The 17,136-nt window shown below is 44.4% G+C and overlaps 1 protein-coding gene across 1 annotated transcript in view; it reads left to right on the forward strand.

The window, feature by feature from the left end:
- Positions 1 to 310: 310 nt before the first annotated feature.
- Positions 311 to 17,136, forward strand: part of LOC146173940 (acetylcholinesterase-1-like) — a 76,218-nt gene continuing 59,392 nt past the window's right edge. Inside the window, exons 1-2 of the mRNA XM_084585304.1 lie at positions 311 to 659; positions 11,346 to 11,535. Of these exons, the coding sequence (XP_084441430.1) occupies positions 311 to 659; positions 11,346 to 11,535 (539 nt within the window). The remainder of the gene's footprint in view (positions 660 to 11,345; positions 11,536 to 17,136) is intronic.

Below are 17,136 nucleotides of genomic sequence, written 5' to 3' on the forward strand. Positions count from 1 at the left end.
AGCTGTAGTCCGCCTCCACCAACACACTCGGTCCCATGGTTTCAAATGCAGAAGTCAACGCTCCACAGCTTTTGAACTAAAGAAAGCTACGCACTCGATAATTGGTGCCAATGTTCCGGACAACTGTGCACCGGGGGGTCATTATACGTGCAAGTGTTGCACTTGATACCACTCACGCATTCTCAGTGGTCAGTACCTCGACTGCAGCTACAGACATAAGGAATACTGTAGGAAACCATTTATCCTGAGCTGTCAATACCGTACGTTTTATCGCAGATGCGCGTAGCTGTGGCGTGATCAAAACTTTGCCATGTTAGGGCAGCAGCAAAGTACGGTGTTTATTTTGACTTGCATCCTGTTAGAAATATCCGGACACTCAAAAATTATACCGAGCGTCGCTGGAGTTATCGCAGATGCTCCTGTAGTGAGTCCACCTCAGGGAAAAATACGTGGTACCATTCGCAACATCGCACCAGGCGTTGAAGTCTATGCTTTCACGGGTATTCCTTTCGCCCAGCCACCCATAGGCGAGCTCCGGTACAAGAAGCCACAACCTGTGGAACCTTGGGGTGACGACACATATGATGCTACCAATACACCGCCTTCTTGCATGCAAGGCGACACGTTCTATGCAAGAAATTTGCTGTGGGTACCTTACGGTGAGTCGCTCTTGTCCTTCATCGTGGTTCTCTTTGCAAAACGCCACACTATGATTAGGAAAAAACATATCCGAAATAATTCTTGTTTTTTGACTGCGAAGATAAGGGTCACCACTGTGAATAATGAGTATCTTTAGTGCTACAAGTCGATGAAGGTGACCATAAGAAATTAAGCGAACGGGTACATTGGTACCGTAGCTTGCCACTTGTATATTATTTGCTTGCGTTCATTTCTATGTTTATGATATTGTCGATGCACCACTGTCTCTTCTTGACCGGAAGAGACGAATGTGGGCACCGCAGCCAGCGATGATTAGCAAAGAGTATCAAGACAATGAAATCGCCACAATGCATAACCCTTGTCTTCAAACTAATATTATTCATCTTGCCATCACTTGAACTGCTCTGCAGAGAAAACGTTTCACACTGCGTTGTTTAGAACGAAATTGAAATAACAAATCTCAGCACTCACAAAATTACAACTGCCCAATTGTAAAAAAAAACTGCTGAGAAAACGGAGCATGCAGTTTAAAATCTTAAAGTGTCTGAAACACGTTTTAAATCTAAACTTAACTTGTCAAACTTAGCCATTGCGCACTCGAAGCGAGTGTGGCGGCAACAACAGAGAAGTTTCTGAAAGTTTCCAAACACCATTTTTTCATTCGCTCACAGCACAGTCCTATTTCTGTCATGGTCGCGGTCTTTCGTGCTTTCTCTGCGTTGACGTGCTATATATTTCATTCATTTCCGGGTTTGTGTTTTAAAACTATTAGATATAATAAGCTGCACTGCGTGCAGGTGGATTGTTCATCGAAACGAACAATATGTATCATATAGAGATGGGTGAATATGCATTGAAATAGATAAATTTGCGTAGTTAATTTTCCCCTTTTGAAAGCATTTACCTACCTAGAATTTGAAGGGCGTGTGCATTAAAAGCGAGTTCGCTTTTTACGTTTTTTTATACACCACGTGACATCAAATGCAGAATTACAAAAAAGAAGGCGTCTGAGCATTCGGTGCATTGAGTTTCATGCAGTTCATATTTATGAAGAGGCATTACTTATATTTCTTTCACGGGTGCGCACGAAATCTGTGTTTTTTAGAGGCCGGATCACCACTTGGCGAGCTTCGCTTTGACATGTGGAGATGAATGTAAGAAAATGGGCTCGCTTGTGTAAGCTGAGATGAAGTGGATTATTTTCAGAAACGCAAACAAATGATAAGCAACCATTCTTGCTTTATTTACGACACGTATTTGAGCATCACTTGAGACAGAGGATAATAAGCAAGAAGTAAAGAAGAAAGATGGAAGGGAAGCTCGTACGTAGGGGAGGGGGGCACAACACAAGACGTCCACATGCCCCAGCCCATTATCTTGGCAGCTCAGCCTGGGGAGCGTTCGACATGTGTATGCTTGAAATGTTGAATTTATGGAGGCTAATTAGGGTCAGAGGTGGTTATCGCGGCATTAGGGCACATTGCAAGCCACACATTTAGTCTTTGATACATATCACATTGAAGTCGCCCATTAGTACAATATACTGCGTCTTTACTTTTCGCATTGCCGATTCTACATCTTCATAGAAGCTTTCAACTGCCTGGTCATCATAACTACATGTAGGTGCATAGGCCTGTAAAACCTTCAGTTTATACCGCTTATTAAGCCTAATTACGATGCCTGCAACCCTCTCATTAATACTATAGAATTCATCTATATTACCCGCTATATACTTATTGACAAGGAAACCTACTCCTAGTTGTCGCCTCTCTGGTAAACCTCGATAACACAGTACATGCCCATCCTTCAGTACAGTATATGCCTCATTCGGCCTCCTAACCTCACTAAGCCCTATGACATCCCATTTCATGCCCTCTAGTTCCTCTAACAGCACTGCTAAACTAGCTTCACTAGCTAGGGTTCTAGCATTAAACGTTGCCAGGGTCAGTTTCCAATGGCGGCCTGTCCAGCGGAGCCAGGCTTTCTTAGCACCCCCTGCTGCGTCACAGGTCTGACCGCCGCCGTGGTCAGTTGTTCCGCAGCCGCTGGTGACTGAGGGCCGAGGTTTTATGGAGCTTATCATAGGAGGTTGTGGCCAATTACTGCACCAGGGTGGCCAACTCCTGTTCTGGTGAGGGAGTGCGTTGCCGGAGGTGTTCACCGGCATCAGGTCGCACCCCAAACCTGTATATGCAATTCCATCGACACGCGGATTTTTTTTTTTTTTTGTCATCCGGTGGAGAATTGCGCGGCACCGGGATTTGAACCCCGGTCCTCTTGCATGCGAGGCGGATGTTCTACCGCTACGCCACCGCTGCACCGTAGGGAAAAAACAGGCAGGAGGCAAGGCAGTAGGTGACTATGGCATTGGTTCTAGGAATAGCAGGGAGGAGTTACTAGTTGAGTTTGCAGAGCGCAATAACTTACGAATCATGAATACCTTCTTCAGCAAACGGAAGAACCGAAAGTGGACATGGAAAAGTCCTAACGGAGAGACTAAAAATGAAATCGACTTCATAATGTGTTCAACCCCCGCCATTGTGCAGGATACAGAGGTAATCGGGAAAGTTCGATGTAGTGACCACAGGATGGTGAGGTCCCGAATTAGCCTAAATCTGAAGAAGGAACGCAATAGATTAGTAAGAAAGAGACCCATCAACGAATTAGCGGTGAGGGGGAGGGCAGAAGAGTTCAGGATCTCGCTACAGAATAGGTATTCAGCTCTAACTGAGGATGGCGACATTACCCTAGAGGCAAGGAACAATAATTTCAGAGATATCATTACTGAGTGCGCGGTAGAAGTAGGCGGTAGGATAGTTAGAGAGGATACCGGTAAGCTGTCTAAGGAGACGAAAGATTTGATTAAGAAACGGCAGAGTATGAAAGCTTCCAATCCAACAGACCAGATCGAATTGGCCGAGATATCAAAGCTAATCAATAAGCGCAAGGTGGCCGATATAAGGAAGTATAACATGGAGAAAATTGAGCATGCTGTAAAGAACGGGGGAAGCCTTAAAGCGGTAAAGAAGAAATTGGGCATAGGCAAAAACCAGATGTATGCGATAAGGGACAAGGCGGGCAACGTCATCACTAATATGGACAAGATAGTCAAAGTAGCCGAGGAGTTCTATACAGATCTCTACAGTAGCCAAAGTAGTCAGGACCGTAATGAGATTGGCGTCAGGGAAAAACAGTCAGACGTTCCACCAGTGACGAAAGACGAGGTCAAGAAAGCACTAGAAACTATGAAAAGGGGGAAATCAGCTGGAGAGGATCAGATAACTACTGATTTGCTGAAGGACGGGGGGGATATCGTGCTAGAAGAACTGGCCACCCTGTATACGCAGTGCCTGGTGTCATCGACGGTACCGGAAGCATGGAAGAATGCAAAAATTATCCTCATTCACAAGAAAGGGGACTCTAAGGACCTTAAAAATTACAGACCAATCAGCTTACTGTCTGTTACGTATAAGGTATTTACTAAGGTAATCGCTAATAGAATCAGGACAACCTTAGACTGCAATCAAGCAAAGGATCAAGCAGGGTTTCGGAAACGGTACTCTACTATCGATCATATCCATACCATCAATCAGGTGATAGAAAAATGCGCGGAATATAACCAGCCCTTATACATAGCATTCATTGATTACGAAAAAGCATTTGACTCAGTTGAAACCTCGGCGGTGATGCAGGCATTGCGAAATCAGGGGTAGACGAGCCGTACGTGAAAGTGCTGGAAGATATATATAGTGGCTGCACAGCAACCATAGTTCTGCATAAAGAAAGTAACAAAATTCCCATAAAGAAAGGTGTTAGGCAAGGAGACACAATCTCCCCAGTACTATTCACAGCTTGTTTAGAGGAAGTATTCAGATACTTGGAATGGGAGCAGTTAGGGATAAGGCTAGATGGAGAATACCTCAGTAATCTGCGATTTGCTGATGACATTGCCTTGCTAAGCAACTCGGGAGATGAACTGCAAATAATGATTGATGACCTAGACAGGAAAAGTAGAAAGGTAGGCTTGAAAATCAATATGCAGAAGACTAAGGTAATGTTCAACAGCCTCGGGAAGGAACAGGAGTTTACATTAGGTAGCGAAATACTGGAAGTAGTAGGCGAATATATCTACTTAGGACAGGTAGTAACCGCAGATCCGGACCATGAAAAGGAAATAAGAAGAAGAATAAGATTGGGATGGAGCGCATTTGGCAAGCACTCGCAGATTATGACTAGCAGCTTACCGGCATCGCTCAAGAGGAAAGTATACAACTGTTGCATCTTGCCTGTACTCACCTATGGGGCTGAAACGTGGAGGCTAACCAAGAGAGTTCTACTTAAGTTGAGGACAACCCAGAGGGCTATGGAACGAAAAATGGTAGGGGTAACATTAAGAGATAGAAAGCGTGCAGAGTGGGTCAGAGAAATAACTCAAGTTAACGACATTCTAGTGGAAATTAAGAAGAAGAAATGGACATGGGCAGGACATGTAGTGCGAAGAGAGGATAACCGATGGTCGCTGAGGGTAACAAACTGGATTCCAAGGGAAGGAAAGCGTAGCAGGGGGCGGCAGAAAGTTAGGTGGGCGGATGAGATTAAGAAGTTCGCAGGGGTCAAGTGGATGCAGCTAGCACAGAACCGGGTTAAGTGGAGAGATATGGGAGAGGCCTTCGCCCTGCAGTGGGTATAATCAGGCTGATGATGATGATGATGACATATCACATCCACTTGTACTTTGATGTAGCTATAATATTTTAAATAATAGACCCTTGTTGCTGCAGTGATAATTCTGGACCGAAGCATTCAATGGCTGCTTACACGATCCTAGGAAAGTTCCAAACATCCCGGAAGCTTAGTTCGCCGGCTAAATCGAGTTTTTTGTTTATCATAGTAGCGAAGTCACTGCTCACTAACGATGGACGAAGTTAAGAAAGGTTTAGGAGGCAATGAAAGCGGGAAATTAGCTGGGAAGATTCAAGTAAATAAAGATTTGTTGAATGATGTGGGCAATATTGTACTAGATAAACTGGCTACTGCGTACACGCAATAGCTGATGACATCTACGGTACCGAAATCACGTCCTTAGTCAATAGAAAAAAAGGATGCAAAGGACTTGAATATTACAGATCAAAGATCTTACCATTCGTTAAGGACGAAGTATTGTTACGCGAAGGCGAAGAAGAAATGTTCCCCCCTCCCCCTTGCCTAGAGGGAAGATAGATGACGAAGAAGTGGGACTGTTTTGCTGTGGTGCTGCTCGCTGTTATGCCAGTTGAAATCTTGTAAATATACTGAAAATAGATTGAGTCTTTACCTAACATTGTGGTGGAGGTGCTGGGTGCGGTATCCTGGGGCATCGTTGGGTAGGAAATCAGGCGGCCGCTACGGAGTTCCGTCGTCCGGAGGCTGACGCCGGGATGAACGGCCGCACCTCAACCAAGATGTTGCTTGTTCCCGCGTCGGCCATATCGCCCGTTATTGCCGAAATTGATGGTTCCGGCCACAAAAATCCCACCTTCCACCTTCTTCTATCTACAATGACCGCTCTCTTCCCTTCTCACCTCGTTAAGACCATTCAAGCACGGCTGTTGAACCTGAGCCTTCCCGCCTCAACTGATCACCCTCCCCACACCGCCGTCAGTCCCGGCCGCCGGGTACGGCATCGTTTTTTTGGCCTGGACTATACCGCAGTATCCGGGGCTACATAGCAGCCTGTGACACTTGTCAGCGTAGGAAAAAAACCATCGACGCTACCAGCTGGTCTTCTGCAACCTATTGACGTGCCCCTGGAACCATTTTATCGTGTTGGGCTGGACCTTCTTGGCCCATTTATCAGACATCCTCCGTTCATGTTCTACGAAGCATAAGCTCGCGACCGCTTACCATCCCCACACCAACGACCTTACCCAGCGTTTCAACCGGACACTCACTGATATGCTATCTATGTATGTGTCGCATGATCATCACGACTGGGACCTCGCGCTGTCATATGTGACCTTTGCCCATAATTCTTCCAAGCAGGACACGATGGGTTATTCGCCCATCTTCCTGCTCTTTGGCAGAAACCCCGCCTTACCATCACGCTGTACCTCCCTGCTGGCCTCCCCATAACCACCTACGCACGAAACGCCATTGCTCAAGCCACTGAAACGCACCAAGTAGTCCGTCGTCGTCTCCTCGCCCAGAAGTCTGCCTACGATATGCGATATCGACAAGTATCTTATGACTTTGGGTCCTTAGTTCTACTATGGTCTCCTGCTCACCGCGGTGGCCTCTCGGAGAAACGTTTGTCCTCCTACAGTGGCCCTTATCGTGTGGTGCGCCAAGTAACCGATGTGACGTAAGAACTTGCTCCTCTTGTGTCTGCATCCTTTTTGTCTCGCCCCGCTACTGATATTGTACTTGTTTCGCGGCATAAGCTATACCAAATCATCCCTTCTTCGACATTTTAGCGCCGGGACGGCGCTTACACCACCGGAGGTCCGTTACGCGAAGACAAAAAAGAACTATTTTCCCCCCCCCCTTTCCTCGCGGCAAGGTAGATGACGAAGAAGTGGGACTGTTTTGCTGTGGTGCTGTTCGCTGCTATGCCAGTTGCAATCTTGTAAATATACTGTAAATAGATTGAGTCTTCACGTAACAGTATTTATGCAACAGAATCAGGGAAACCTTAGACTTCCATCAACCAAACGATCAAGCAGGATTGTGGAAAGTATAGTCTACTATTAATCACATCCATACTATCAGTTAGATGATAGAAAATTTCTTGGAATATAACAAGCCCATTTATATAGCATTCATTGATTACGAAAGAGCCTTTGGCTCAGTCGAAACCTCGGCATTCATGCAGGTTTTGCTAAACAAAGTTGTAGATGAGCGGTATGTACTGGCAGATATTTAAACTGGCTGCACAGCAATCATATTTCAGCATAAAACAGCAATACAATTCCCAGAAGGAACTGTGCTAGACAAGCAGGTACGATCTTCCAAGTACTATTCAAAGCTTGCTTAGAGGAACTATTCAGAGAATTGGAATGTGATCAGTTTGGGATAAGGTTTGTTGGAGAATACGACCGTAATCTGCGTTCGCGGGTGAGATTACCTTGCTGAGTAACTCACGGGACGAACCGCAAAGAATGAATGATAACCTAGACAGGAAAAGTAGTAAAGAAGGCTTTAAAATCAATATTAAGAATATTGAGGTAATTTTCAACAGCCTCGGGAAGGAACAGCAGTTTAAAATAGGTAGCGAAGCAATGGAAGTGGTTGGCGAATATGTCTAACTTAGGACAAGTAATAACCGCAGATAGGGAGCATAAAACGGAAATAATTAAAAGAGTAAAATTAGGAGGAGAATACCTTAGGCAGATGTCGAAGATTAAGGCTAGCAGCTTACCGGTATTGTTCAAGAGGACAGTATATAATTGTTGCTTCTGAACTGTACTCACCTATAGGGCTAAAACTTGGAGGCTAGCAAAAAGGGTTCTACTTAACTTCACAACAATGCAGAGAGCTACCGAACAGAAAATGATAGGTGTAACGTAAAGCGATTGGAAGCGTTAAGTGGGCGTAAGCGAAATAACTAAAGTTAATAACATTCCATTGGAAATCAAGAAGAAATGGGCATAGGCAGGGCACGTAGTGTGAAAAAGGGATAATCGATGGTTGCTAAGAGTAACAAATGCGATTCGCAGGGGGAAAAAGCGTAGCAGGGGGGTGGGGGCGGGGACAGAAGTTAGCTGAGCTGATGAGGTTAAGAAATTTGCAGTGTTCAAGTGGATCCAGCTTGTACAAGACCGGAATAATTTGAATATATGGAGAAAGCGTTCGCCTAGATGTGGGTAAGGTCCGGCTGATGAGGATGATGAAGTCTGATTGCAGGTGGACTTTGGGGTACTGATATAAGTAGCTACTAGTTTGACAAAAACGTATTTAGAAAATTACCTGTGGGAATGTGATAGATGGGATTGAAAGACATAAGCCTAATTTTAAAATTAAGAAAAAAGTCCTATGCCTAGATGGGCACCACGCGGTTATTTACTGCATCTAGGTCAGCTTTCAAACCATCATGGTGAGTGATAGTAACAAAATTATAGCATATCACAGTGTCACCAGCAAATAGCCTAACTAGACACGACACAGAACGTATTTCAATAATTTGAAAAGTGTATTAAAAAGGGGAGTGAACCAGGAACCTCTCCTTCGTGATGCCCCAGAAGTGACTTTAGAGTAAGTGGATTTATGGTTAATGTAGGTAAACTCAAGAAAAGCTTTGAGGCAGTCTGAAATCACTTTAATATTCAACTGAGTAAGTCTGAGCAGAAACCTGTAATAAAGGACACGATAAAATTGTTTCGAGAAATCTAGAAGAACGCCATCAATTTGACCGCCAGCATAGATGGATGAATGGTAATCATGTACGAATATGGCCATTGTGTGTCACAATAGAAGCCTTTGAGAAAACTGGGCTGCTGTTCGAAAATAATATCGCTGTTTTCCAGAGACCTAAATGTTTGACTATATATGACATGTTGAGAAAGTTGGCAGAGAGTATTGATTAATGAGATTGGTTGATAAATAAGCTAATAAGAACAATCATCTCACCTGAATATGTGTATCACTTTAACAACACTCCAATCATGAATTATGAGACCAGATCATAACTATCAAAGCTTACTAGGGCTCTATGATCAAATAGTGGGTTCATGCACGCTGGTATTTTTCCAAGTGGCTCAAGCGTGTCTTAATTATTGCTCTAGTGCTTAATTCATGTTCACAAGTAGGCAGGATGTAGTGCAATATTCGTAGTGATACTAAAAGCCGAAGAGCCAATCCATATGATTGACAGTTTATTTATAGCCCCACAAAAATGCCAGCAGTGCTATATACTACAAAAAAGGGGGGAATGAAGGTATACAAATAGGATCAATTGATGAACTCAACACTAGAAAAATATTTATGTAAGGAGCGGAGCAGCTTACAATTTCGTTAAATTCATGACTACTATATAGGTATGCAGATTTTTCTTTTTTCCTAACCCATGAAACGGAAGCCATCTTTCTTTGCCTCGGAAAATAGTATTTCATCTTAATGGACATATTGCATGGATCTGAAGACTGCTTTCGCAATTCAGGGTCTTTGTCAATGCGACATTTCTAATACAGTTGCCTATACAAAATTGTTGGAAGTACGTGCTTGGTGTTTCTGGCTATAAGCTCATATATCTGATCTCTGGATCCTATAAAAGAAACAGACTGACGCTGCTTGTTTTCTTCAGTTTGGTTAGTAGTAACCGCATTGTCGAAATAAATTTGCAGGGGAGAAAAATTTATGCCAAAACGAGAAGCCTGGAAAACCAGTCATATCCTTCAAAGGAAAAACTTTGCAATGCTCGTTTGGCCATCGGAGCCGGGAATATATTCTCAGGCTTCTTCGCCCGTGCGGCGCATGGAGCCCGCGGGGTCCTCTTCTTCTGATGCCGCTGCTTCTCTTCTTATACTTCGCACATCTAGCAATTTTTATGTGTGGAAACATTGTGTGGCTATTTAGGTGGGTTTCTTGTGGGCAAGACCTTGTCGGTGCTGTAAAAAACGAACTAGCTGGGATATCAGAAACATAATGCAATCATTCGATAGAGCGTCAAGGAAAGATGTGCAAGTTTCAATATGTTTGATGTGGATGACTCAGGTAAATAATGAGACCCAAGTAAGTAAATCACACCTCGAAATTGCCGGGAGGGGTAATGTCGCTATCCAAAGGGGGTCGCGCGATACTCATCAGGAAATTTGAAATGATTTAACTTGAATGAGCGGAAAAGGGCATCATTGGCGTACACAAATAGATGGGAATGATTAGAAACTCAGTAAAGAGAGGTAATCAGCCAACTGCAGATTCTGCACCCAAGAAAGGCGAAAGCCTCAGCGTTGCTGCTGCATATGTTACATCGCGCACTCCTTATCGAACACAGCAAGCGTCTCATTTACCGCATGAAATTTCACCGGCGTTCTATAATTTCTTTACAGGAAAGAAAAGGCGCAGTACCTGTTACTCGCGGAATCCAGCTGACACATCTCGCGGACAAGACAGCAACGCTCAGGCTTACGTATTTCTCCAATGTAGGTTCTGTAGTGATCTCGGAAAATTTTTCGTAGGTATACAGTACGCATAAGATATACATATCGCAACGAATATACAACATTGCCTGACACAGTGCCCACAGCCATCGCATCCACTGCGTGTCGTTTCCCTCCAGCGTCACCCTACCCATCTGGCGCGCAATCCAACCTCTCTTTCAAATCGCTCTCTACGCTATTGTGCCGTCGAGACCCGGCTGTTGAAGTTCGCAGACAGCGAAGTAGGAGTCGGGTGCAGAAAACAGTGCTTCTGCTGCGTTTCGGTGACGTTCGCAGATATCAATATAGGATTCAAACCACAGCAAAACCGTTACTTACCGTGCCTAACGGAGCTTGTACTCTGTAAACTAGGTATAAATATGAGCATAACCTGGCTTAGCAACATGGCGTAACTAATAATAAGAAAGCTTTCCCTTGCATAACCGAGCTTAGCCGAGCTAAGCCAGCCACAGAAATTTTTTCAGTGTGGTTAAACCTAATAACAGAGAAAGGTGTTCCTCTCAAAATTTATATTAGTAACTGAATCTATATGTAGCGCAATTCCTGTTTTAGGCCAACAGAAAAACGAAGACTGTCTCTATCTCAACGTATGGACACCGACGCTGGGCGCAACTGCACGGCTTCCAGTTATGGCTTGGCTCCATGGCGGAGGATACCACGTTGGATCCGCTGCCATGGCCTTGCACGACGGTGCCATTTTGGCAGCATTTGGAGGCGTGGTGGTGGCCACCATTGCCTACAGGTGGCCGTTTATACAGAATTTTATTTGATCGAATATTGCTTCTTTGCGTTATGAAAACGAAACCAGATAATTTCATTGTGGAAAGGGTTGAAAAACATGGTTCACGAAATAGCGGCAGGAATTGTCACACTCCAGAAGAACTTGCACCAGTTTGGTTAAGCAAAAGTAGTGTAATTAGGAAGCTTATAAGGTCGTCATGTTGTCTTTTATCGTGAAGCTATTCAACCATGTAATTTTTGAAGTACAAAGAGCATTATTAAATCTTAATATAAATTTATTTTCTATTTTCAAGTGCATCAGCACCATTCTACGGCTCCTTTAACTCTCTCTTCTCTAACTATGACTGTGTAGTTTTGAAGCTATTAATGCTTAGAACGATAGTCATAGTCCGCAGTCTGGCCAAAACCCAGTGACATACTACGTCGGCTGCGTAAATGGCGTAATCAGCAATAGACGCCCAGATCCTGTGACCTCTGTTCTGTCGGCTTTGAGGTCACGTGATCACGTGATGTCAGCAGCCTCTCGCCCAATCAAAGGATTTTGTTCTTTAGTTCCAAACTGGGTTTTGGACCGTGGTACGGCCGTACTCTTACTGTTCGGCGGGGTGTACAACTTCTGAATGTTACAGGATATTAATAGCATGAGAAACATTGTTGGCCGGTCTAGTTGGTAGCGAGCCATTTGTATCAGCCGCGTGCACACAATCAGGAAAATAGATGAAGATGAGGCAGAGAACCGAGCTTTTAACTTTATTTGAAGTCAGTCAAACCCGCCTTTATATACACACGCCAGGTAAACGGCCCCCGGGGTAATATTCAATCTAAGCTGAGAGTAGTGAACGAGCGCGCGATCACACGTTGTCCGGAGCATCAAAAGATAAGAGAGGCATCATCGATAAAACAACTGTACATAATGGATTCCTTAACGTACAACACAAATGGCAAGTAGAAAAAAGGATGAAAAAGGGTTTTGAGGGTCCCAGAATGACAAAAGAAAGAATGAAAACCAGGGTTTAGGGATCAAGCTTGATAAATGCAAAGAATGGAATAACAGGGTGGGGGGGCGCACTTATGCTAGAAAATGGGAGGGCGAGAATACGGTGAAAGTATTAGCGCTTCGAGGGATGAATGCCAACAATTAACACGGGTAGAACAAAAAAGAGCTACATGTGAAGGGTGCCTCTAAAATCCAGGTCGAGTCAATTAAAACTAGAAAAGAAGGTGATTTAGTTTTTCAATAGTGAGATGGAAGGTGTGCTGATGCCATCTTCCCTACGCCCTGAGATGAAGGCGGCTTCATCAATTTCGCGCGTCAATTAGTTATTATCTTATTCAAGACAGTTGTTTTCTGAAATAGGGGAATGCATTTCTTTTTGTTGTCACAATTCCGGCAGTGGGAAGGTAAATTCCTTAGTGACTCCCGAGATAAATCCTTTTTCTGTTCCATTAACTTTTATTGTGCAAAATGTGCAAACTAATGGGACATTTGAGATTTCAAATTATCACAGCTGAATTAATAGTAATTCTAAATTTATGCTTTGGTCTACCTTTAGGCTGCAATCGTACGGTTTCCTGTATGATGGAACTGAAGACGCTCCCGGTAACCAAGGTCTCCACGAGACAAGGCTTACACTACAGTGGATACAGGACAATATCGCAGAGTTCGGCGGGGACGCAGCGGAAGTGACGCTATTTGGATTTAGCATAGGTGGCGTTGCCACAGGGTATCACCTATTATCACCAGGAAGCAAGCATTTGTTCAGGCGAGCCATCATGCAGAGCGGACCAGCTACAAAAAAAGGCCCAGTGAAAGAGCGCTCGTTGATGTTAGGCCACACCAAAAAATTTGCGCAAATCTTTGGTTGCAGCCATGATGGAAGCGACAGCAGCAAGCCAATAGTGCCTGTGTCATGCCTGCGAAATGTGAACGCAAGCTTAATCTCGGCTGCAGAGCAAACATTCGTTTACAAAGGCAATGGTAAGTTTGAACCAATTTTCGGGGACGAATTTCTGCCAGTGGATCCAAGCACAGCTATGTTTCCGGGAGACAAGGATGTTATAATCGGATACTTGGTTAATGAAGGAAGCGTGATGCTGTATCAAACCTTTAGAGACACATTCTCACAAATTCTTCCTCCTAGAAAAATAAATAAGGCCGAAATGATCCACTTCCTGGGAACACTCTACAAGGCTTTGCCTCTAACCGACCTAATCAGGCTTCAGCAGATATATATGGGGAAGATTGGAGACTATGACTACAAGCAATTAAGACAAGCGCTGGTAGATATGAAGGGAGATGATTCTGTTATTTGCCCTACGTACGACACTGCGAGAAGACTGGCCGATGCCGCGGCTTCAACGGAAGGTGGAAATAACGTATACGTTTACCAGATGGATTACGTGTCGGCTTGCAGCCAAAGAAGGCCTTGGTTTGGTATGTCCCATGGACACGATTTACCTTTCTTGTTCGGAAGACCGTTTGACCTTAGCGGTGGATGTGCAATGGACATTCCTTTCAGCCGGACAGTCATGGACTTATGGACCAGCTTCGCGAAAGGCAGGTGAGAAATTAGGAGAGGCGCAATTTCTCCTCACACTTTTGTAGTTTGCTCAAAGCCCTGAAAACTTGTGTACAGTGCACGCATCGATTTGATAACCGCATTAAGCAGTTACCTACGAGCAGGGATTAAATCGCGCTCAGGATATTGTCTTTCTCATTCCAAAAATGAAATTAGGCCCATAAAAGGCAATGATGAAGTAAATCTTGCAAAAAAACAACGCAAATGAAAAACGATATGAAGAAAAACATCACTACGCTATAACGAGCGTTTCAAAAAGAGGACTTATCTTCATATGGGCAATATCCGAGACATTGGTTAGCGCCCGCGGATTTCGCCTCCACCTTCGTTTGTTTTGCTTTGTAATTATGTTATTACTGATCACCTGCCCGTTTACACATTATGTAAGGGTTAACAGACACGCAGCTGAAATTGCTGTGAAGTGTAAAAATGCAATGGGTCAGCTCAGTGACGGTAAATATATCTACATAAAATAATGAACGTTAGCAGGGAAATATTTTTGCTCTTACAACAGATGATCGGAGAAGTATTTGTTTTCTGGAGACATTCTATTGTGTATATCGTAAGGGGTTCCATACATAGATGTAAAACTCGAACACCAGTTCGCGAATCCCGAATTATTCCTTTTCTACTTTGGAAAGATTGCCAGAAAACGTGCCCTCTATTTATGATAAATTCTTATAGCGCCATAGTCTAGGATCATGGGCAACGTTTAGGACTTACGAAACAAGTCTAATTGAAAATTAAGGGAAAAGAGAAATGAATATCACCGGAATTGTTCGGTCGTTGGATCAAAGAAAATAAAATTTGGATACGGTAAATAAATCAAGTTCTAAACCTTAACTCGACAATTAAAGGCGATAAAATCGCAATTAATGACATTCTTCACACTGGAGCCGCACTTCGAAAAGCTTTCAATATATTTCTCACTATATTTATTTATAGTGAACGCCACAATAGCGCATTCGGTTACTTTACTAACATTAGAAGCAACAGTATTTTCTAACATGCTATGAATAAAAAGAGATTTTTAGAATATATTGTCACGGACAAAAGGGCTCGATGTATCAAAACGTCTGGGCGAAGGTATAAGAGTAGGCATAGTTCCGCACACAGCACGCAGGCCGCCTTCAGCGTCCTTTCCTTATAGGCGCGACGCAAGAACATCAGAAACACCAGGTGGCATTACTACCCTTGATAAAAACGAGAGCAGAGACTGAGCGCTAACGATGGGCGATGCAAGCGAAAGCAAAACGATCGCAACAGAAACGGAATAGATAACGGAGGCGGGGTAAGGTGCCCTACGTGACGAAGAAGCAAGTGCATAGCACACTGCACAATACCGCCCGCGTGAAATACGGCTTCATGCGGGCGAAGTGCACCACCTCATAGCGTGGTTGCCGACGCGAGTGCTGCATAGTACCCGCTGGAAAGACTTCGTATGTCACTTTCGTGACACGGCATAGAACTTCGTAAGGTCCAAAGTAACGCCACATCAGTTTTTCAGACAAGCCGAGCTGGCGCACTGGTGTCCCACACCTAAACTTTCTCTCCTGGTTGGTGGAAATGAGGGGGCTCGTTATAATACATGAAGGAAAGAAGCCGACAGTCGGCGAGGCCAAGGAAAGCGTTGGGGATGGCACTTTTGTCTTTTTTTTAGTGTTTACTTGGATATTCACAGAAATTAGTAATGTAATCTGTTTAGGGGAAAGATAATTAAACACAAATTAGAAGAAAAAACAACGTGCCGATGGTGGGAACCGAACCCACGACCTCCGAATATCGCGTCCGGTGCTCTTCCAACTGAGCTACATCGACCGCTGTCCCCACTGCTACTGGCTTGGGAATTTATGTTGTCTGTACACGAACCTTGAGAGTGTTCACCAGCGCCACCCTCAGCCATAGCGGCGGACGTGGAACGCCCTTTGTTACCGCCAGCGTCACGTAGAACGTGATCAAGAGCGAGGGCGAAAGCTGTGCTAGTACCCTCTTACGCTACCTATGGCTTCAAGACTGGCAGAACCGAGACCCCCGTAAGCTACAAGCAGATCAATTAAGGGGAAATGAGGGGGCTCGTTATAATACATGAAGGAAAGAAGCCGACAGTCGGCGAGGCCAAGGAAAGCGTTGGGGATGGCACTTTTGTCTTTTTTTTAATGTTTACTTGGATATTCACAGAAATTAGTAATGTAATCTGTTTAGGGGAAAGATAATTAAACACAAAGTAGAAGAAAAAACAACGTGCCGATGGTGGGAACCGAACCCACGACCTCCGAATATCGCGTCCGGTGCTCTTCCAACTGAGCTACATCGACCGCTGTCCCCCCTGCTACTTGCTTGGGAATTTATGTTGTCTGTATACGAACCTTGAGAGTGTTCACCAGTTCTGGCAGTCTTGAAGCCATAGGTAGCGTAAGAGGGTACTAGCACAGCTTTCGCCCTCGCTCTTGATCACGTTCTACGTGACGCTGGCGGTAACAAAGGGCGTTCCACGTCCGCCGCTATGGCTGAGGGTGGCGCTGGTGAACACTCTCAAGGTTCGTATACAGACAACATAAATTCCCAAGCAAGTAGCAGGGGGGACAGCGGTCGATGTAGCTCAGTTGGAAGAGCACCGGACGCGATATTCGGAGGTCGTGGGTTCGGTTCCCACCATCGGCACGTTGTTTTTTCTTCTACTTTGTGTTTAATTATCTTTCCCCTAAACAGATTACATTACTAATTTCTGAGAATATCCAAGTAAACATTAAAAAAAAGACAAATGTGCCATCCCCAACGCTTTCCTTGGCCTCGCCGACTGTCGGCTTCTTTTCTCCTGGTTGGTGTGTGACGTGTCAATGCTGGAGGTTGTAGCGACGCGCCCCCTGCCCCGCTGTTGTTGAATGTGAATGCGGGCAAGTTGACGTGCTTCCTCGGTGCGCTGAGCAAACTGTTTGGCGTCTGACATGAGCGGACGATCATCAGTGCAGCACGGAAGCATGGCATTCAACATCGTCTGAACGTCGCATACGTAGAGCAGATCC

Source organism: Amblyomma maculatum, chromosome 11 (assembly GCF_055883805.1).
Source record: "Amblyomma maculatum isolate TAMU_Amacu chromosome 11, ASM5588380v1, whole genome shotgun sequence".
In the NCBI taxonomy this organism is placed as follows: domain Eukaryota; kingdom Metazoa; phylum Arthropoda; class Arachnida; order Ixodida; family Ixodidae; genus Amblyomma; species Amblyomma maculatum.